Raw genomic sequence first — 23,375 nt, 5'->3', positions numbered from 1 at the left:
CAGTGGATAATGTCATAGCCAGCCAATGTACAGAAGTAATGGTTTCAGTCGAGTCTGGTTTGGATAGCTCTTACTAATGATGCAGCGGATCTGAAATGCAACGGTCAGTCGCGCAGGGAATAACGCGCAATGCGCCGCGAGCCACCATTATCCCCAAATGGGAGCCCTTGCAAAACACAATTAACAAATCTGAATTTTCCAACTGTCAGTTTTTTGTTCAGTTGTATTCACAATTTATTATAATCGGCTTAAGTATATATTACATATTAAACCTGAATTTGAGTATTTTGCAACGTTAGCCACTTTGTAAAAATTGAGGTCCCCATAATACCATCATTACATAAAGGTTTATCGTGCCCTAAATTGCATCATATGAATGCATTTACACATATAACACCACACAAGGGTATCTGTATTTTATGCTGTATTGTATAGAGCAATAATGCAAACAAAATAGGACATGGAAGACATATTTTCAGGATATGCAAAATCTGAAGCGTAAGAGTTTATGGAAAGCTTTTTTAAAGTCATCATTGGACATGGTATATATAATTGGATTGATTAACGAGTTGAGATAACCAAGCCAGGTGAAAAAGTCAAACAACTCGGGGTAAAAACAAGTTTCACAGGCGGCCACCACCAGGGTGTATATGAAAAATGGCAACCAGCATATAATGTATGCGCCTAATATTATTCCCAATGTTTTGGTCGCTTTCCTCTCTCTAGCAGCTGAGATCTTTTTCTTCTCCAAAAGTGCGTCGGACACGGTTACTTTCACATGGTTCTTACTTGCCAAGGACCCCGTGTCACTGAAGTGGGTATCGTGTCTTTTACACTGAGAAGATGATGTCGATGCCATAGATCCAGGGGAGTTGGTGATCAGGTGCGCTGAAGTGAGTCTTTTCCCTACCTTTTTGGGTGACTGTTTCAAAATGATCTTACGTGCTTCTAAGTATATCCTTCCATAAAGCACAATAAGCAGCAGAGTAGGGATGTAGAATGCTCCAAACGTGGAGTAAATAGTGTAGAAAATGTGATCCGTGTTGACATTGCATTCAGTTAACTCCTCCGCTTTCACCTGGCGCCAGAAAAGCGGGGGCAGGGAGATGGAGATAGAGATGACCCAGGCGGTCAGGATCATTCCCGCCGCGCGCACTGGCGTGCGCTTTTTGGAGTACTCAACGGCGTCTGTTATTGCCCAGTATCGATCCAAAGCGATTATGCATAAGTGAAGGATAGAAGCAGTGCAACAAGTTATATCTGAGGATAACCAAATGTCACATGTAACTTGTCCCAAAGTCCAGGTGTGACTCACCGTGTACAGGACGCATATTGGCATCACCAAAATGGACACCAAGAGGTCGGTGACAGCTAGAGACGCTATGAGAAAGTTTGCTGGAGTGTGCAGTTTCTTAGACTGATAAATCGTTGCAATGACAAATGCGTTGGATAAAGTAGTAGCGAGTGTGACAACGAAGAGAATCACTGCCAAACTGGTTTGATAAGCCAAACTCTCATCATTTTCATCAAGCTCTGAAGATTCTGTCACATTGGTATCGTTTGTGATATTCATCATTTGTCCATATAATGCAGGAGTTGGCTGGAGTTGATTTGAGCGCTCCATCCCCTTAGTCGTTTTTCTCCATCACTGATTGATTCATCATTTTGAAACAGTGTGGTCAGTCCAAAGAGAAGGGATATTCTTCTTATGTGCCAAGTCTCCAACATCCATTTTTTCTTAAAAAATGTCAATCAATCTAGTAAAGTATTTTGGGACAGGAAAACATTGTTGTCCGTTTCTTCTTCATTTTTTTTTCATTGCAGAAGCGACCCAATTATAATTGTTGATGTAAAAAAAAGGATTTTGAAGTATATATCCATTATGTTCTCTGGAAAATGTATTGCAACGTCTGTCCTCAACTGTTTTAACAGTTTAGCTATCTAAACAAAATAAATAGTATGTATATAGAACGTTTATCAAAATTAACATTGAGACTGATGAAAGAACAATGACTTGCAGCCATTTGACATATTGTAGCAACTGCAAGCTTACCATTTGCATTGTAATCCTTGTCTTCTGGAGTTGTCTTACAGGCTGCTTCAGTTGAATGGTGAGGAGACCTCCACTCTTGGTTTTATACAGCTGCTGCTGCCTGCCTCTGACAGCAAACATAAACATGCAGCATTGATCACAGTGATTCTTCTGGAGAGGTGAGCACATCTCCACTGGGTCATAGTGCCCTCTTATTTCTACCTGTCACCATGAGTCATGTATTTACCCTTTATCATTAATATCCATGTTTACTAGACCTATATTGAACCTGAACAATACATAAACGATAGACAACTAGAGATAAAACAATTTCAACATAGAATAGACCCATCACTTCCTACATCTGTCAAATCAATGGCCACTCATGGTCTGAGTAAGTACATTACCGGAGGCATTGTATACCTTTACTGCATTTAGACAATAGGCCTACATATCACATCAAATCATTAATTTAATTTCCAACATGTATAGTAGGCTACAATGTTCTTGAGCTACGTGTATCTTCCATGGTTGTGGTCAGATATTATGTATTGTGCTGGGATTGGGAGACTGCAGAGCCATTTTCATGTAAAAATGATTCATGTTCTCCAATAAAAGAGAAGATTCTTCCACTTTGTGTGAAAGTGTAGTCATTTATTTGGCAGCTAGGAGTAGAGGTGGTACTGTATTCCCAGTGGAGGGATATGTGAAGGTGAAGCCTCTCTCCTCCATCGTATCATGTGCACCAGAGTGCAGGGTTTACTTTAAGCTTGTTTGATTAGATCTTATTGGAGTTTTTGCAGCTTGAGTCAGGCAAATGCAGAGTGGAGAACATTCTTTAATATCACAAAACATAATGATTGTCATGGTGTCTTTCAAGTGTGTGCCAGGATAGAAACTACATTTAAAAAATATTGCTTTGCAAATGAGACACATAAGGACAGGGAGAGACCGTCATTGACCAGCATTGATGATACTATTAGGAAACAATACCAATGCATGAGGGAAAATGCTTTGATCCTTTGTGAATGAAAGAGTACTTTCTTAGTGTCAGGCTATGATCAAAGTAAACATACATGTATTCCATTACATATTGTGGCACAATCTGTGCTGTCGGTGAGAGAGAGATTTGGAGTGCACTTGTTGTCTGATTGAAATTGTGGTTTTGATTGCTCACCATCGAACCCTTTCCTCCAATCAGTCACAAAGCCAAGCATAATGAAAATGATATTTCAATTTGTACTTCCAGGGGCGTCATGCACCCCAAAAATCTGAGGGGGCACAAAGTACACGAGGATTGCTGGGAGGTAGTCAGCAGGGGGCTATGCACCCCATCAAGAAGTTGGAGAATTTCGCATTTTTCAAACACCTGAAACAGTTTTTCCTGCAATCTAGAGCCAGAATTATTATGCTTAATAATTATTCTATGTAAAAAAAAATACATGTATTTTTCTGCATACAGTATCTAAGCATACCTCTTGAGCTGTCTGCATACTCCTGACTGGTGTTTTTTTTTTTAAAGAAACTAAATATGCTTCTCTTCAGCTCTGCTTAAATCTGGGTAAAATACCAACATGTACATGTTTGTGAGAGTCTCATCTTTCCATAGAGTGGTCATAATTGTTTGTAGACCGTTCGGACGCTACAGATGTTTTGTGAGAAGACCGATTTTCGGGATTTCTCCTGGTCTGACAGACACCGCTGTAGCTTGGCCACCTTCCACTGAGATGCGGAAGGTCGACATTGGCGGATGCTGTGAATTGAGACAGTTATCTCTAGCTAAACAGATTTTGATGAGGATTTCTTTATTATGCTAAGTACATTTCCGTGGGGCGCGGACATCAACTTTAGGGTGTTTTAAAGAAACTAAATATGCTTCTCTGCATCTCTGCTCCAATCTGGATATAATATTGAAAGGATTGTGAGTTTTATTCAGTACATTTGGTAAATGCTTGATTTTCTAAAGTATTTTCTAGACAAGCTAGCTACTCTGACTTTATTGATAGTTATGAGGTTGGAAGATTAGGGACCTATCTGGGCTAAAATTGCTAGGTGGCTGGTAGTGTCTTGGTCAGTTTCTCCATAACTCAAAAGTTTAGGTGTAATAACAATGTTCATGCTAGTAATAATAAATATGCCCAAGGATCGCTGTGCCCTTTTGGAACAGATACAATGGATTTATATGACAATTTATTTATTTCTGTTTCATAATTTGCAGAGACTGAAAACATTATGTCATGTAAAAAAAGGTCTGGAAGCAAACATTCCAGCATTATTATTTTTTATATTAAACTTCTTCCAATACGATATGGACCATTGGGCCTGCAACATATATTTATAGTGCATGTAATATATTTTTGAAAGGGGACACATCAAAGGCATAACTTATTGACTTTTTTACTAAGTAAATATCTCCATAAATGAGAGCAATCAGCTTTTAAATGATGGTATATGATGTATATTCATTTTTATTTTACCTTTATTTAACTAGGCAAGTGTAACGACTGTCGTCTAATGGGGACCAAGACGCGGCGTGTGACGTGCTCATATTAACTTTTATTTAACTCAAAATCAAACAAACAACAAAACGACCGTAAACAGTCCCGTCAGGTGCAACATACACAAAACAGGAAACAACCACCCACAAAACACAGGAAAAAACACCCCTACTAAATAGGACCTTCAATTAGAGGCAACGAGGAACAGCTGCCTCCAATTGAAGGTCAACCCAAGAAACTTAAACATAGAAATAGACACACTAGAACAAACATAGAAATATACTAACATAGAACATAAACCAAAAACCCCAAACCACATAAAACAAACACCCCCTGCCACGCCCTGACCAAACTACAATAACAAATAACCCCCTTACTGGTCAGGACGTGACAGCATGTCAGTTAAGAACAAATTCTTATTTTCAATGACGGCCTAGGAACAGTGGGTTAACCACAAGCTCACTAGTCGAGAGTTCCGTCTCACTACTTATCCCCAAATCTCACCAGCCACTAGGTGCCACTGGCTACACAATGTAACATCAACAGGGGTATTTAGATTATTGCTGACTATTTTGTGTAGATCGTTGTCAAAAAAGTACAATGAAATCAATTTTAATACAACTTTGTAACACAACAAAATGTGGAAAAAGTCAAGGGGTGTTTACTCTCTGAAGGCACTGTATATTTAAGAGCAGGTATTCCCAAACTGGGGTACGTGCAATTGCCGTCAGGGGTACGCCAAATGCAAATGTGATTCACATCTTCACATTTTCAAACAGTCCATTTATATTTTCCCAAGGGACTATACATTTGGGTGAGGTTTTTTCTCTCGCGTGAGGAGCCTCGTTTCACTGCCAAAAATAAAATTAAACCATCTAGTGTTCAGCGAAATAACAACACAATGTCAAATACAGGTAGCCTAGTCAAATAATTATCATCCAATCACATTAACCGTTACTCTCTCGTGGGAATTCCACTAATGGTTCATACGTAGCCAAACGTAGCTGCAGCTCATTCCGTTTGTTCGATAATTGATAAATGGTTAAAAAAAAGTAAGGCCCGCATCCATAGAGACACATACCAGCTCTACTGGTAGTACTGCTACTACCAGCAGTACTACACCTGCACCTGTCGACGACAGAAGTTGTTCTGCTTCCACGAGCACAACCAATGCTAGCATCAGTAATTCTACATTTATTGTTAGCCCAGCTAGCATGGACACTGACAGTTGTGAATCTGATGCAGCCGAAGAGCTACTGCTCCTTTACCCGGGAAAGTACTGATGGCGCAAAAATCATGACAGGGAGACATAGTTGAGTGGTAACGCGCGTGCAAGCAGTTACTCCCGACGCCACTTGGGTACACTACAGCATCCACCGAGAGGCTCTTGTTGCCAAGGGAATGCCTGACAGCTTGAAAGACGTTTTGGACACTACAGTGGAAATGGATAACTTTGTTAAAGCAAAGCCCCTGAACTCTCGTGTATTTTCTGCACTATGCAATGATATAGGCAGCGACAACATACAGAAGTGCGCTGGTTATCAAGGGGCAAAGTATTGACACGTTTTTTTGAATTGCGAGAGAAGCTTAAAGTTTTCTTTACTGACCATAATTTTCACTTGTCTGACCGCTTGCATGATGACGAGTTTCTCACATGACTGGCCTATCTGGGTGAGGTTTTTTCTCACCTGAATGATCTGAATCTATGATAACAGAGACTCTCCGCGAACTATATTCAATGTGCGGGACAAATTGAGGCTATGATTAAGAAGTTGGAGCTCTTCTTTGTCTGCATTAACAAGGACAACACACAGGTCTTTCCATCATTGTATGATTTTTTGTGTGCAAATGAACTCAAGTTTACGGACAATGTCAAATGTGATATAGCGAAGCACCTGAGTGAGTTGGGTGCGCAATTCCGCAGGTACTTTGCCGAAACGGGCTACACAAACAACTGGATTCAATATCCCTTTAATCCCCTGCCTCCAGTCCACTCACCGATATCTGAACAAGAGAGCCTCATTGAAATTGCAACAAGTGGTTCTGTGAACATTTTATTCAATCAGAAGCCACTGCCAGATTTCTGGATTGGACTGCGCTCAGATTATCATGCCTTGGCAAATCGCGCTGTTAACACACTGATGCCCTTTGCAACCACGTACCTATATAAGAGTGGATTCTCGGTCCTCACTAGCATGAAAACTAAATACAGGCACAGACTGTGTGTGGGAAATGTTTTAAGACTGAGATTCTTTCCAATACAACCCTATATTGCAGAGTTGTGTGCATCCTTTCAAGCACACCCTTCTCATTAAGCTGTTGAGTTATTCACAATTTTTGATGAACAAATAAGATTTTATATGTAAAATGGTTAAATAAAGAGATAAATTATTGACTATTATTATATTATTATTTGTGCCCTGGTCCTATAAAAGCTATTTGTCACTTCCCACGAGCCGAGGTCAGAGCGATCCTAGACATGCCAAACCCGTCTGATGCAAAAGGAGTACAGCGTCTCATTGGTTTTGCAAACTATCTTGCAAAGTTCATGCCACACCTATCAGCAGTCTGGGAGCCTCTGCGCCGGTTGCTGGACAAAGACACACCATGGCACTGGCTACCCAAGCACGAGGCCGCAGTGCAGGAGATGAAATCTCTGGCTTCATCCATGCCAGTGTTGCGCTACTACGACGTCACGAAGCCTGTCACAATCCAGAGCGATTCCAGCCAAAGGGGACATGTATGCTGCCTTATGCGGGAAGGCCAGCCTGTTGCGTTTGCCTCGAGAGCGTCGGGAGACCAGACAGGACTTTGGAGGCTGGGCACATGCCTACAGAGATTTGCACCACGTTCTTACCTGGTGGATGTTGGTGGCTCCCTCTATCGTCGCAATCGGGTGGATCTGCGCGTAGCAGAGCAGACAAACCAGAACACGCCATACACTCACCTAGATGAGCTGGATCACAGTCTAGGCCTAAGGGTAAGGGGCGTAGAATTGAGACATGAGCCAACTGAAGGTGAGGCTTCATCCCCACCAAGCTCTCCAGCTCGTGGCCCTAATCCTACCCCTGTCAGAGCCAATACTTACTCACGGGTGGGTCGGCTGTGCAAGCCACCGGACAGACTTACTCTGTAAGCAAGAGACTGTGTTAACTTGTCCTCTGTTTATGAAAAAAAAAGAAAAGAAAAAGGAAGATGACAACTGAAGTAAAAAGAAAATGTCATGCTTTTTCAATTGTTATGACTTGACTTAAGAACTTAATGTTATGCCGCTATGTTTGCACTTTCTATTGAAAATGATGATGTTACGGAGTCTAGTTGATAGGTAATCTACTAGCCGGACTGTTCCCCGGACTCGTGTAGGGATTTGTACAATGCATGAACAAGGCTATTGAACTTGACATTGGTGTCTGTCTTTATTCCTTTATCCAACATATCATACTGAAACAATGTAGGTCTTAGTTTCAACTACAAATTCTGTTTGTAAATGGCATCAATGGAGGTGATTTGATTTCCTAGAAAACATAAAAGAAAGTGTTTTTTCTTGCAATCATGTGATATGACAGTATGCATCTGAAGTAAGAATACAGTGTAATTTTTCTCCCCACTGTAATTGGCTTTACAACCCGTAATGATGAAGGGAAGACTGGCTTTTAAAATGTAATCATTGATCATTAACCAGGATTATTTCCAAGGCAATATGTTACCTACCCTGACGGAAATGTTGCATTATCTGGTTAACCTGTTATGGCTAGGGGGCAGTATTTTCACGGCTGGATAAAAAACGTACCCGATTTAATCTGGTTACTACTCCTGCCCAGTAACTAGAATATGCATATAATTATTGGCTTTGGATAGAAAACACTCCAAAGTTTCTAAAACTGTTTGAATCGTGTCTGTGAGTATAACAGAACTCAAATGGCAGGTCAAAACCTGAGAGATTCCTTTACAGGAAGTGGCCTGTCTGACCATTTCTTGAACTTCTTTGCCATCTCATTCAATTACAAAGGATCTGTGCTCTAACGTGACACTTCCTACGTCTTCCATAGGCTCTCAGAGCCCGGGAAAAAACAGAATGTCGTCATCCCAGCCCCAGGCTGAAACACATTATCGCCTTTCTCAAGTGGCCGATCAAGGGACTGTGGGCTTAGGCGCGTGCCCTGGCCGCCCCCGTCTTTGTGATTTTTCCTCTGTTTGCCGAAAAGGAGATTCCCGGTCGGAATATTATCGCTTTTTTACGAGATAAATTGCATAAAAATTGATTTTAAACAGCGGTTGACATGCTTCGAAGTACGGTAATGGAATATTTAGATTTTTTTTGTCACGAATTGTGCCATGCGCGCGACCCTGATATACCATTTCGGATAGTTTCTGGAACGCAAGAACAAAACGCTGCTATTCGGATATAACGATGGATTATTTGGGACCAAACCAACATTTGTTATTGAAGTAGCAGTCCTGGGAGTGCATTCTGACGAAGACAACAAAGGTAATAACATTTTTGTAATAGTAAATCTGATTTTGGTGAAGGCTAAACTTGCCGGGTGTCTAAATAGCTAGCCCGTGATGGCTGGGCTATGTACTTAGAATATTGCAAAATGTGCTTTCACCAAAAAGCTATTTTAAAATCGGACATATCGAGTGCATAGAGGAGTTCTGTATCTATAATTCTTAAAATAATTGTTATGCTTTTTGTGAACGTTTATCGTGAGTAATTTAGTAAATTGTTAGTAAATTCCCCGGAAGTTTGCGGGGGGTATGCTAGTTCTGAACGTCACATGCTAATGTAAAAAGCTGTTTTTTGATATAAATATGAACTTGATTGAACAAAACATGCATGTATTGTATAACATAATGTCCTAGGTGTGTCATCTGATGAAGATCATCAAAGGTTAGTGCTGCATTTAGCTGTCTTCTGGGTTTTTGTGACATTATATACTAGCTTGAAAAATGGGTGTCTGATTATTTCTGGCTGGGTACTCTCCTGACATAATCTAATGTTTTGCTTTCGCTGTAAAGCCTTTTTGAAATCGGACAGTGTGGTTAGATAAAGGAGAGTCTTGTCTTTAAAATGCTGTGAAATAGTCATATGTTTGAAAAATTTAAGTTTTTGTATTTTTGAGGAGTTTGTAATTCGCGCCACGCCTATCATTGGATATTGGAGCAGGTGTTCCGCTAGCGGAACGTCTAGATGTAAGAGGTTTTAAGCATATTTTTATCCTTCGCTTGTTCAATTGCAAAGACATTGGCAACTTTGTATTTGTAGTCAACTTCGTTCCCAAGTTATAGTGGGTCGCAGAGAGACAGAAAAACAGATTGATTACATGTTTAGCTGAGATCTGTGTATAAAGTGATGCGGAAGGGCAAAAAAGCATCTAATGACGCACTAAGCTGTTCTATGAACTTTATTAACAATGGTTTTGGGGAAACAGCTCAGATTTAACGATGCTCCTACGAAGGTTCTAACGATGAACTTAGCCTTAAGATGCTTTTGGGTAACCTTGGCCCAAGTCAAGAAAGCTAACATATATAATTGTTTTAAGATGGTCACACCATGGATCATTTAGCTACTTGATTTAGGAATTTTAGGGTATCTTTTTTAAACATTTTTATATGAAATATTGAATTTGGCTTTTATTACTAGAGCCCATAGAAACACATTGAACAACACATTCATGAATGGCAAAAAAAGAGTCAAAAAATAGATCATAAGGATTAAGGCTTTGAAGTGTCTGTTATATATCTAGGAGATAAGAAAGCTAAAAAAATACATATTTAACCCCAAATTTTTGTTGTCATAAAAATACTTCCATTCGTTAGTATAGGTTACATTCAGACGAGTCCCATAACACTTGTGATCGTAGAACATAAGGAGAACACCATCGGAAAACACCATTGAATTCGTGAGAGTCTCCCCTTTCCATAGAGTGGTCATAATAGTTCGTAGGCCAAAATGCTACAGACGTTTTCGTGAGAAGACCTATTTTCGGGATGTCTCATGGTCTGACAAACACTGTGTAGCTCGACCACCTTCCAACGCAAACTGATATCTCTAGCTTAAACTGACGGATTACAATAGGGATTTTTTTGTCTCATGTTACTCAGAAAAGATTAAAGATATTGATTAAGTTTCAAGATTGAACAAAAATAAAAATAAAATAAAATGTATTTAAACCACATGGTCATGACTGGTCTTTCTCATTTGACTCCCCTGCCAGCCTGGACCTGATCCTTTCCCCCAAATCCCTTCCTCTCATTTCCCACTGTGTGAGCGGGACTCATCGTTGTGAACTCATTGTCTCCAGATCTGCAGGGAAGCTTGAAGCCTGTGAAGAACTAAAAGCTCCCACAAGCTGTAATGAACAACCTCAGCCAGCCACGTCAGATGACACATACTGTAGGTATACATTTTATTCAATCTTTGTCCACACTAAAAGCCCTATGTAAACAAAGTTGTAACAACAAAGTTGTCTGCTCTGTCCTATATTTCTGTACACAGAAATGTACCTAAAATATAATCTCTCTGGTTTTGTTTTGTTTAATACATCAATATACCAAGTATCCATGAATCACAAAAAAAATCCTGTGTGTGTACCTAGCTCAGTTGGAAGGTAGGCCTTGGAGAAAGTGACCCACTTCAGGTGCTGTAGTGGGTAGAGTAAAATCACAATGACTATCTTGGCTCATCACAAAATACATTAGGAGCACAGCAGTCAGAGAGGTAGCATCCAATCTTAGGCAGGATGTAAAAAGTGCTATTTTTACATTTTATCCCCGTTTGAGGGATATAACATTTTCATAGCCCTTGTTTAGATTTCTGTATATATTTGCATGAGATTGAAAATATCGTATTATTTTCATTTTGTCCATCATGTCTCCAGGCAGGGTTTTTATATACTGAGTGTACAAAATGTTAGGAACACCTGCTCTTTCCCTAGTATAGACTGACCAGGTGAAAGTTATGATCCCTTATTGATGTCATCTGTTAATTCCACTTCAATCAGTGTAGACTAAGGGGAGGAGTCAGGTTAAAGAAGGATTTTTAAGATTTGAGACATAGTCTGCGGTCCAAACACTTAAAAGACACACCCTCGTCCATTTATGCCCGTGGGGGGAAATCCCCGTCGCCATCTTGGCGGGTGGTCCAAATGGTTAGCCAAGCAAGGGAAGATTCTAACGTAAGCCCCTCAGACCTCGTTTTCAGTCAGCTTTGCCAGTGTACAATTATGTTCACTCCGGGTCCTGAAACTCCCCATAATTCAATTCGTGACGATTGTACATCCGCTAAGAAAAGTCCGCGAAAACGTAAAAACAACATCAATGGAGTAGTCAACATACAAGTGTAAGTAAAAATGGATGCAAATAAGTTAGACATTTTGCTACTACGTAAAAAGTAAATATGTTTTAGTTTGGTTATCTTTTGGAAATTGTATAAATTAAACATTTCCCTTCTTCAGAAGTTCCAGCTAGGCAGGCTAACATTAGTTAGCTAATTAATTTGCTAGCTATCATACAGTAGGCGTATATTAATAATTATATATTTAATATAAGTAGACATACACTCATAATTGAATGGAGCGTATATAAAGCACCCACAAGCTACCAGTGGCTGAAAACACAATCATCGCGGGATGATGAATTTCCGACCAAGGGTGGTCCATTTAAAAGTAATTCCTTCATCCCTTGCCCTGCAAGTGTACACTCGTCAGACGTCATGATACGTCATCAGAAGTGTCCACTTAATTTCAGGGCTGAGGGGATAGGGTGTGTCTTTTAAGTGTTTGATCCTCAGCCATTGATTGTGTATGTGTGCCATTCATATGGTGAATGGGAAAGAGGAAAAAATGGAAGTGCCTTTGAACAGGTTATTGTAGTAGGTGGGAGAGGCACTGGTTTGAGTATGTCAAGAACTGCCACGCTTCTGGGTATTTCATGCTCAACAGTTTCCTGTGTGTATCAAGAATGGTCATCCACCCAAAGGACATCCAGCCAACTTGACACAACTGTGGGAAGCATTGGAGTCAACATGGGCCAGCATCTCTATGGAATGCTTTCGACACCTTGTCGAGACCATGGCCCGACAAATTGAGGCTCTTCTGAGGGCAAAAGGGGGTGCAATTAAATATTAGGAAGCTGATTAAACAGCATGGTCATTACACATTACACCATTACCATACTAATGGAGGATTGACATGAACAAATTAATACATACCATATGAAAATAAATATATCATACTACACTGAACAAAAATATAAACGTAACATGTGTTGGTCCCATGTTTCATGCCAAGATAATCCATCCACCTGACAGGTGTGGCATATCAAGAAGCTGATTAAACAGCATGGTCATTACACAGGTGCACCTTGTGCTTTGGACAATAAAAGGCCACTCTAAAATGTTTTGTCACACCACACTGCCAAAATGTCTCAAGTTTTGAAGGACCGTGCAATTGGCATGCTGACTGCAGGAATGTTCACCAGAGCTGTTGCCAGAGACTTGAATGTTAATTTCTCTACCACTCTACCATAAGCGTTTTAGAGAATTTGGCAATACGTACAACCGGCCTCACAACCGCAAACCATGTGTAACCACTCCAGCCCATAGCTGGCTTCTTCACCTGCGGAATCGTCTGAGACCAGCCACCCGGACAGCTGATTAAACTGTGGGTTTGCACATCCAAAGAATTTCTGCACAAACTGTCAGGGAAGCTCATCTGCGTGCTCGTCGTCCTCACCAGGGTCTTGACCTGACTGCAGTTTGGCGTCGTGACCAACTTCAGTGGGAAAATGTTCACCTTCCATGGCCACTGGCATGCTGGAGAAGTGTGCGCTTCACGGATGAATCCCAGTTTCAACTGTACCGGGCAGATGGCAGACAGTGTATGGCATTGTGTGGGCGAGCGGTATGCTGATAACAACATTGTGAACAGAATGCACCATGGTGGCGGTGGGGTTATGGTGTGGGCAGGCATAAGCTATGGACTATATTTTGCATTTTATCGATGGAAATTTGAATGCACAGAGATAGTGACGAGATTCATCCACCGTCATCACCTTATGTTTAAGCATTATAATGAACGTCCTCATGTCACAAGGACCTGTACACAATTCCTGGAAGCTGAAAATGTCCCAGACCTGTACACAATTCCTGGAAGCTGAAAATCCCCAGACATGACACCCATTGAGTTTGGGAAGCTCTGGATTGACGTGTATGACAGCATGTTCCAGTTTACGCCAATATCCAGCAAATTCGCAGAGCCATTGAAGAGAAGTGGGACAACATTCCACAGGCCACAATCAACAACCTGATCAACACTATGCGAAGGTATCTGTGACCAACAGATGTATATCTGTATTCCCAGTCATGTGAAATCCATAGACTAGGGCCTAATGAATTTATTTTAATTGACTGATTTCCTTATTTAACCTGTTATGGATAGGGGGCAGTATTTTCACGGCCGGATAAAAAACGTACCCGATTTAATCTGTTTATTACTCCTGCCCAGAAACTAGAATATGCATATAATTGTTTGGTTTGGATAGAAAACACCCTAAAGTTTCTAAAACTGTTTGAATGGTGTCTGTGAGTATACCAGAACTCATATGGCAGGCCAAAACCTGAGAAGATTCCAAACAGGAAGTGCCCTCTGACCATTTCTTGGCCTTCTATACCCTCTTTATTGAAAACAGAGGATCTCTGCTGTAACGTGACACTTTCTAAGGCTCCCATAGGCTCTCAGAAGGCGCCAGAACGTTGAATGATGACTTTGCAGTCCATAGCTGAAAAACAGTAGCGCATTTGGATAGTGGTCGATCTGAGAACAATGAGACGGGTGCGCGCGTGCATGTGAAGAGTCCATTTTGCATTTTCAGTCTTTGAACGAAAACAACGACTCCCGGTCGGAATATTATCGCTATTTTACGAGAAAAATTGCATAAAAATTGATTTTAAACAGCGTTTGGCATGCTTCGAAGTACGGTAATGGAATATTTTTAAATTTTTTGTCACGATACGCGCCGGCGCGTCACCCTTCGTTACCCTTTGGATAGTGTCTTGAACGCAAGAACAAAACGCCGCTATTTGGATATAACTATGGATTATTTGGAACCAAACCAACATTTGTTGTTGAAGTAGAAGTCCTGGGAGTGCATTCTGACGAAGAACAGCAAAGGTAATCCAATTTTTCTTATAGTAAATCTGAGTTTGGTGAGTACCAAACTTGGTGGGTGTCAAAATAGCTAGCCTGTGATGGCCGGGCTATCTACTCAGAATATTGCAAAATGTGCTTTCACCGAAAAGCTATTTTAAAATCGGACACCGCGATTGCATAAAGGAGTTCTGTATCTATAATTCTTAAAATAATTGTTATGTATTTTGTGAACGTTTATCGTGAGTAATTTAGTAAATTCACCGGAAGTGTTCGGTGGGAATGCTAGTTCTGAACGTCACATGCTAATGTAAAAGGCTGGTTTTTGATATAAATATGAACTTGATTGAACAAAACATGCATGTATTGTATAACATAATGTCCTAGGAGTGTCATCTGATGAAGATCATCAAAGGTTAGTGCTGCATTTAGCTGTGGTTTTGGTTTTTGTGACATTATATGCTAGCTTGAAAAATGGGTGTCTGATTATTTCTGGCTGGGTACTCTCCTGACATAATCTAATGTTTTGCTTTCGTTGTAAAGCATTTTTGAAATTGGACAGTGTGGTTAGATAAAGGAGAGTATTGTCTTTAAAATGGTGTAAAATAGTCATATGTTTGAAAAATGGCAGTTTTCGGATTTTCGAGGAGTTTGTATTTCGCGCCACGCCCTATCATTGGATATTGGAGCGGTGTTCCGCTAGCGGAACGTCTAGATGTAAGAGGTTAAACTGTAACTCATTAAAATCTTAGAAATTGTTGCATGATGCGTTTATATTTTTGTTCAATGTAAATGGTGGGAGACAGATTTACGTTTACTATTTTACGTCTACCCCTGAGTCAAGGTTGACAGGTCAGTAATGCCTGGGGTCACATTACATGGCTAAGTCAATAAACTGGATGCACACAGTACAGGGAGACAGTGAGAGAGTGGTCTCTGTAGCTGACCGAAAGTCATTGGGAACTTTGTTTCACCTTTGCAGTCTTGATTTCAATTTCAAGTTCGAACAATCATATACTTGTCAAATACTTAACCTGGAAGGCATGCAAAAACATTGCAGAGAGGATCAAATATAGGCCATATGATGAGCTTCAGATCCATGTGACTGGTTGAAGTCTTAGGATTGACATACTGTTTGGTGCTGGCTACGCCAGTCAAATCCTTCTCCAAAGGGAGAAGGGGACTATTTTCAACTGGTTCCTTTTGAAGTTTCCTAAAACTAATGACCAGACTGGGGAGTTGAAGCTGCCCAGTTTGAGGCTGCTATGTCATTTAATGCAGCCCTACATGGTGGGCTAGTACGATGGCCGTGAAGAGCAAAGTAGCTTTTAAGATTTTTAATAGAGCAGCTCTACAGGGTGTAACAAGATTACTCATAATGCTTTAGCCAGAATGCATCGGAGGACCATTTCCTAAGTGCACATTTTCATGAGTAGTCTTGTGTCGCAGGAAATGAGCTGATGATTGGCTGGTATTTATGCTATGACGTCATGGTATGTGATAATGGATCATTGAAGAGTCAGAATGTACTCATTGACTGCGTTTACACAGGCAGCCCAATTCTGATCTTTTTACACTTACTGGTCTTTTGCCTGATCAGATCAGCTCTTTTGACAATAATTGGGCAAAAGATAAGAATTGGGCTGCCTGTGTAAATACAGCATAGTGTCAATAGTGGAACTTTTCTACACTTTGTTGAGGATAAAGCGCATGATGATATATCAAGATGTCACAGGTGTGATGAATGCCCTAATTTATTATTATGTATGTGCTCCTAATTTAGTGTTTGTTAATTGATTGATTAATTGAGACCTGTGATTACCTCCCTGTTTTTCTTTCTTTCGTTTGAGGTGTGGCCACCCAGGGAAAGGTGCAGGTGAGAGGGAAGCGGTGGCAGACTGAAAAAAAACAAATCTCTGGAGAGACCTGAAAATAGCTGTGCAGCAACGCTCCCCATCCAACCTGACAGAGCTTGAGAGGATCTGCAGAGAAGAATGGGAGAAACTCCCCAACACAGGTGTGCCAAGCTTGCAGTGTCATACCCAAGAAGACTCGAGGCTGTAATTGCTGCCAAATATGCTTCAACAAAGTACTGTGTAAAGGGTCTGAATGCCTATGTAAATTGATATTTCTGTTTTTTATTTGTTGTAAATTAGCAAAAGATTCTAAACCTGTTTTTGCTTTGACATTAGGGTGTATTGTGTGTAGATTTGGGGGAGGGGGGGAGAAACTATTTAATACATTTTAAAATAAGGCTGTAACCTAACAATATGTGTAAAAAGTCTGAATACTTTCTGAAGGGACTGTATACAGTGCCTAGTGAAAGTCTACACGCCCCTTGCACAGTCTTCACATTTTGCTGCCTCAAAATGAAATCTAAAAATGGATTGAATTAGATTTTTTCAATGTACACAACCTACTCCACATTTTCAAAGTGAAAGAAAAATTATAGAAACTTTTCCTAATTAAAAGTAAAAAAGAAAGATGTCTTGATTGCCTATGTCTTCACACCCCAAAGATAATATTTGGTGGACGCACCTTTGGCAGCCATTACAGCTGTGAATCATTTTGAATAAGATTCTACCAACTTTGCACAACTCTTAGAACAACTTAAGAAGAGTTTCATTCCAAAACGCTATATATCATTTTTTAGAAATGTTGTTAAATTAGCTTCTTTTTTGTTTAAAGAAATTCTGAGAGATTTTTTTTTACTATTTTCTACATTTATAGAATAATAGTGTAGACATCAAAACTATGAAATAACACATATGGAACCATGTAGTAACCAAAAGAGTGGTAAACAAATCTAAATATGTTATATTTGAGATTCTTCAAAGTAGCCACCCTTTGCCTTGATGACAGCTTTGCAAACTCTTCACTATTATTCTACAATGTAGAAAATAGTAAAATAAAGAAAAACCCTTGAATGAATAGGTGTGTCCAAACTTTTGACTGGTACTGTAAGTATTCACATCCCTGAGTCAATACTTTGTAGAAGCACCTTGTCACGGGCGTCGTAAGGATTGGACCAAGGTGCAGCGGGAACGTGTATACTCATCTTCTTTATTTATTTAAAAGAAGGAAAAACAAAAGAAACACGTATACAAAAACAAGGAACGCCACTAAACAGTCCTGTCAGGTGCACAGACACAAAACAGGAGACAACTACCCACAAATGCCATTACAAAAACACCCCTATACATAGGACCTTCAATCAGAGGCAACGAGGAACAGCTGCCTCCAATTGAAGGTCAATTGAAGGTCAATGAACTAAACATAGAAATAGATAGACTGGACTGAACATAGACCAAAAAACCCCGGAACACATAAAACAAACACCCCTCTTACATAAGCTGATAGCCCAACAAACCCCGAACCACATAAAACAAACACCCCCTGCCACGTCCTGACCAAACTACAATAACAAATAACCCCTTTACTGGTCAGGACGTGACAGTAACCCCCCCCCCCCAAAAAAAAGTCACCGCCCCCCCACCCCTAAAACAACAAAACAAAAACTCATCCAATAACTCTAAACACAAACAAAAAAATAAAATAATCCCCAACTAAAGGGAGGGTGGCCACCGTCACCGACGGTTCTTGTGCTACACCCCCCCCCCCCCCCCCCCCCCCCACCCCCTACTACGGAGGTGGCTCAGGCTCCGGCTTTACTCCCCAACCTACCCTGTTCATCCCCGCTAAATACACTTTAAACTTTACCCCTCCCGAAGTCTCTGGGCTATGGCGCATCGCTGAAGACCTCGGGCTGATGCGCGTCGCTGGAAACTCCGGACTGTAGGGCGACTCTGGCTGCGCCGATTCCGGACTGTAGGGCGACTCTCGCTGCGCCGGCTCCGAACTGTGGGCCGTCTCTCTCGGTTCCGGACTGTGGGCCGTCTCTCTCGGTTCCGGACTGTGGGCAGTCTCTCTCGGTTCCAGACTGTGGGCCGTCTCTCTACGGGGCACTGTCGCCGGACGCTCTGGACGAGGCACTGTCGCCGGACGCTCTGGACGAGGCACTGTCGCCGGACGCTCTGGACGAGGTACTGTCGCCGGAAGCTCTGGACTGGGCTGACGCACTGAAGGCCTGATGCGTGGGCTGGCTTAGGAAGCGCCAGACTAGGGACACGCACCACAGGGCTAGTGCGAGGAGCAGGAGCAGGACGAGCTGGACTGGGCTGACGCACTGGAGGCCTGGTGCGTGGTGCTGGCTTTGGAGATGCCAGACTGGAGACACGCACCTCAGGGCTAGTGTGGGGAGTAGGAACAGGATACACTGGGCCGTGAAGGCGCACTGGCGGTCTCGAGCGCAGGACTGGCACCACCCTTACTGGCTGGGTGCCCGCTTCCCCCCGGCAAATGCAGGACGCTGGCACCGAGCATACCGGCCTGTGGATGCTTGGCCTCGACGCCATGCGTATCACCCCATAGCACGGGGCCTGACCAGTACCACGCTGCCTCTGGTAAGCACGGGGTGTTGGCTTAGGGCTCAACCCTGGCCCAGCCAAACTACCCGTGTGCCCAGCCAAACTACCCCAGCCCCCCCAAAAAATATTTTGGGGGGGCTGCCTCTCAGGCTTCCATGCCAACCGTGTTCCAGCAAAACACTCCCGGTCCTCTCCAGCCTTCCTCCATGGTCTCTCTCCGGCTAGGATCTCCACCCAGGTCCACGACTCCCGATAGCTCCTCTCCAGCTCCTTACCCCGCTGCTTGGTCCATTGGTGGTGGGTAGTTCTGTCACGGGCGTCGTAAGGATTGGACCAGGTGCAGCGGGAACGTGTATACGCATCTTCAAAATGTATTTAAAAGAAGGAAAAACAAAAGAAACACGTATACAAAAACAACGAACGACACTAAACAGTCCTGTCAGGTGCACAGACACAAAACAGGAGACAACTACCCACAAATCCCATTACAAAAACACCCCTATACTAAACTACAATAACAAATAACCCCTTTACTGGTCAGGACGTGACACACCTTTGGCAGCAATTAAAGCTGTGAGTCTTTCTGGGTAATTCTAAGAGCTTTCCACACCTGGATTGTGCAACATTTGCCCATTACTCCTATACAAAAGTCTTCAAGCTCTGTCAAATTGGTTGTTGATCATTGCTAGACAACCATTTTCAGGTCTTGGCATAGAGACTTTCAAGTAGATTGAAGTCAAACTGCAACTCGGCCACTCCAATGTAGATTTGGCCTTGTTTTAGGTTATTGTCCTGCTGAACAGTGAATGCATCTCCCAGTGTCTGGTGGACAGCAGACTGAACCAGATTTTCCTCTAGGATTTTGCCTGTTCTTAGCTTCATTGTGTTTCGTTTTTATCCTGAAAAACACCCCAGTCCTTAACGATTACAAGCAAACCCATAACATGATCCAGCCACCATTATGCTTAACAATATGGAGCGTGGTACTCAGTAATGTGTTATATTTGATTTTCCCCAAACATAACACCTTGTATTCTGTACAGGTTTCCTTCTTTTCCATCTGTCAAGTATTGTGGAGTAACTACAATGTTGTTTTCTCCTATCACAGCCATTAAACTCTAACTGTTTTCAAGTCACCATTGGCCTCATGGTGAAATCCCTGAGTGGTTTCCTTCCGCTCCAGCAACTGAGTTAGGAAGGACGCCTGTATCTTTGTAGTGACTGAATGTATTGATACACCATCCAAAGTGTAATAACTTCTCGCGGCTATGGAGAGAGCAGGGATCGTGAGAGGCGGACCCTCTGCTGCTCTCTCCCTCCCTCCGCTGAAACTAATGCTGTGTTCAAAACAACTGGGAACTTCTGACCTGAAGATCACTGACGTCATGATTTTACCATTTCTTTTTTTAAAGAGTTCCCAGTTGTCTTGAAAGCACCATGACCATCAGATGCAGGTACCATACACAGGAAATTGGTGGCACCTTAATTGGGGAGGATGGGCTCGTGCTAATGGTTGTAGCGGAATTAGTGGAATGGTATCAAATACATGGTTTCCATGTGATGCCATTCCATTTGCTCCGTTTCAGCTATTATTCTGAGCCGTTCTCCCCTCAGAAGCCTCCACTGGTACCACGCCATCAGTCCAGTAAAATAAAAAAGCTAATTATTTCAATTTATGCTCCGCAGTGCCTGGCAAGTGCTACACCAACTGAACAATTGTTTTTTAATCATTGCTCAAGTTTTTTTTATATAATGGTCTGAGAAGTACAATATTGGCAGGCCAGGCATATAGTCAATATGCTTTGATAATGTATTAGGCCTACTGCCCAAACCTCATTTGTACAGAACTGTTTTTATTAGGTTAATGTTACATTTTTTAAGTCATGTCAAGAAAAAAATAATCTGAGTGCTAGATCTCGGCTTGCTTTTTGACTGCGAAAGTGATCTTGACTCAGAAAAGGTTGGTGACCACTGTTGTAGAGGCTGCACCTCAGGAGTAAATGTCAGATGGCTTTTCTTAAAAACCGAGCATTCAGAGGAAAATACAGCAGATGTGGGAGAGAGGGAGGGAGAGCAAGAGATGGGGAGAGAGCGGGTCGAAAACAGCAGGTCCGGGACAAGGTAGAACGTCCGGTGAACAGGTCAGGGTTCCATAGCCACATGCAAAACAGTTGAAACTGTATCAGCAGCATGACCAGGTGGACTGGGGACGGGGACAGCCAGGAGTCAGGTCAGGTAGTCCTAAAACATGGTCCTAGGGCTCAGGTCCTCTGGGTGGGGAGAGAGACAAATCAAATTTTAATTGTCACATGGGAGAATTAGAGGGAGCCTACTTAAATTCACCTGACACAAGACTGAATTGAAACATTAACACTGTTGATTTGATGTGCATTTTACATTTACTGTACATTTGTTTATAACGAAATCTGAAAATACTCTGGATACATTCAGGAAACATGATAAGAATATTATTGGAAAATTTGGGCTAGGTGCAACATAAAACAAAAGTATTCACAAGGGTTTGAGTGAGAGGTCAAACTGGTGTCTCCAAGTGGCCACACACCTCTCCAAAGTGTGCATAGTTCCTAAGTCATTTCAATGCAGTCTTCAACTATAAGGTGCTTTTTTGAGCTCTCCTAGCTGTGCTGTTAAGGAACTGAAGCAAGTGTAACCGATGTGAAATGGCTAGCTAGTTAGCGGTGGTGCGCGCTAATAGCGTTTTAATCGGCGACGTCACTCGCTCTGAGACCTTGAAGTAGTTGCTCCCCTTGCTCGGCAAGGGCCGTGGCTTTTGTGGCGCGATGGGTAATGATGCTTCGAGGGTGGCTGTTGTTTATGTGTGCACAGGGTCCCTGGTTCGAGCCCAGGTAGGGGCGAGGAGAGGGACGGAAGCAATACTGTTACATTGGTGCCGTGACCCGGATCACTGGTTGCTGCGGAAAAGGAGGAGGTCAAAAGGGGGGTGAGTGTAACCGATGTGAAATGGCTAGCTAGTTAGCGGTGGTGCACGCTAATAGCGTTTCAATTGGTGACGTCACTCGCTCTGAGACCTTGAAGTAGTTGTTCCCCTTGCTCTGCAAGTGCCGCGGCTTTTGTGGCGCGATGGGTAACAATGCTTCGAGGGTGGCTGTTGTCTATGTGTGCAGAGAGTCCCTGGTTTGGGGCGAGGAGAGGCACAGAAGCAATACTGTTACACAAGCACACTTGTATTGTGGTTGTTTTGAACACAGGCCTGCATCACACAATTACTGTTGTTGTTTACGCAATCCAAAAACAGTCCATTTATAAATCACAATCTGGATCAGGTGGGCATCATTTTAAAGTTTGTTTTATTGCCAAAATGACTAGCTAAATTATAAAATACAATCTTACAATGTTAGGCATTCACAAGGCAATTCAGAGAAGCAGATTCTAATTTTGGTGCGCATAGAATGGAGTCATGAGTGCATTCAGATGCGTGGTCCGTAGCAATTCTTTTTACAATACAACAAACATATACCCAGGGTTGTCCTGAACAGAATGAGCCTAACGCAATGTCATCTTGTAACTGTAATTCAAACATAGTGATTATAAACGTTGACGCTGTATATTACATGCATTGTATGATATGGAAATGTGAAGTGCATATTTGGACATCACGGTGTTTGGCTTGCTTAATTTACAGTATTTCCCCCAATCAGACAACAAAACATTTGCAAAAGGGATGGGGGCAACTTGTCGCGCACAGTGCTCAAGTTAAGAATGGCTGTCAGTCAAAACCCATACACCGCTGTGAAGCGGAGAGCCTGAGCTCTGACGTTATCTATAGCATGTTACTGTACAACCACTGCGTTCCAATTTAGGCACTTATCAGTGTCTAAATCTGCAAATGAAAAGAATTAACATGGTCCTCTCACACCAGCACAGTGTTGAAGAAGGTGAGACAGCACCTCTTCCCCCTCAAGAGGTTGAAAAGATATGGCATGGCCCTTCAGATCCTCAAACAGTTCGACAGCTGCACCATTGAGAGCATCTTGACTGGCTGCATCACCGCTTGGTATGGCAGCTGCACCGCCCTCGATCCCAAGGTGCTACAGAGGGTGGGGTGGATCACTGGGGCCGAGCTCCCTGCCATCCAGGACCTCTGTACCAGGCAGTGTCAGCGAAAGGCCCGGAAAATTGTCAAAGCCATAGACTGTTCACTCAGCTACCGCACGGCAAGTGGTACTGGAGCACCGAGTCTGGGACCAAAAGGCACCTAAACAACTTCTACCCCCAAACCATGAGACTG

General features: G+C 42.1%; 1 protein-coding gene across 1 annotated transcript; it reads right to left on the bottom strand.

The window, feature by feature from the left end:
• Positions 1 to 238: 238 nt before the first annotated feature.
• On the bottom strand, positions 239 to 2,086 carry LOC106610707 (5-hydroxytryptamine receptor 1B-like). Its single transcript, XM_014210206.3, has one exon. The coding sequence runs from the start codon at positions 1,622 to 1,624 to the stop codon at positions 476 to 478; it is 1,149 nt and encodes a 382-aa protein (XP_014065681.2). The 5' UTR covers positions 1,625 to 2,086; the 3' UTR covers positions 239 to 475.
• Positions 2,087 to 23,375: the final 21,289 nt, after the last annotated feature.

The sequence above is a fragment of the Salmo salar genome, chromosome 09 (assembly GCF_965601325.2).
Source record: "Salmo salar chromosome 09, fSalSal1, whole genome shotgun sequence".
Classification (NCBI taxonomy): domain Eukaryota; kingdom Metazoa; phylum Chordata; class Actinopteri; order Salmoniformes; family Salmonidae; genus Salmo; species Salmo salar.
Note: the sequence above shows the minus strand (reverse complement) of the source record. Positions and strands in the feature narration are given on the sequence as shown.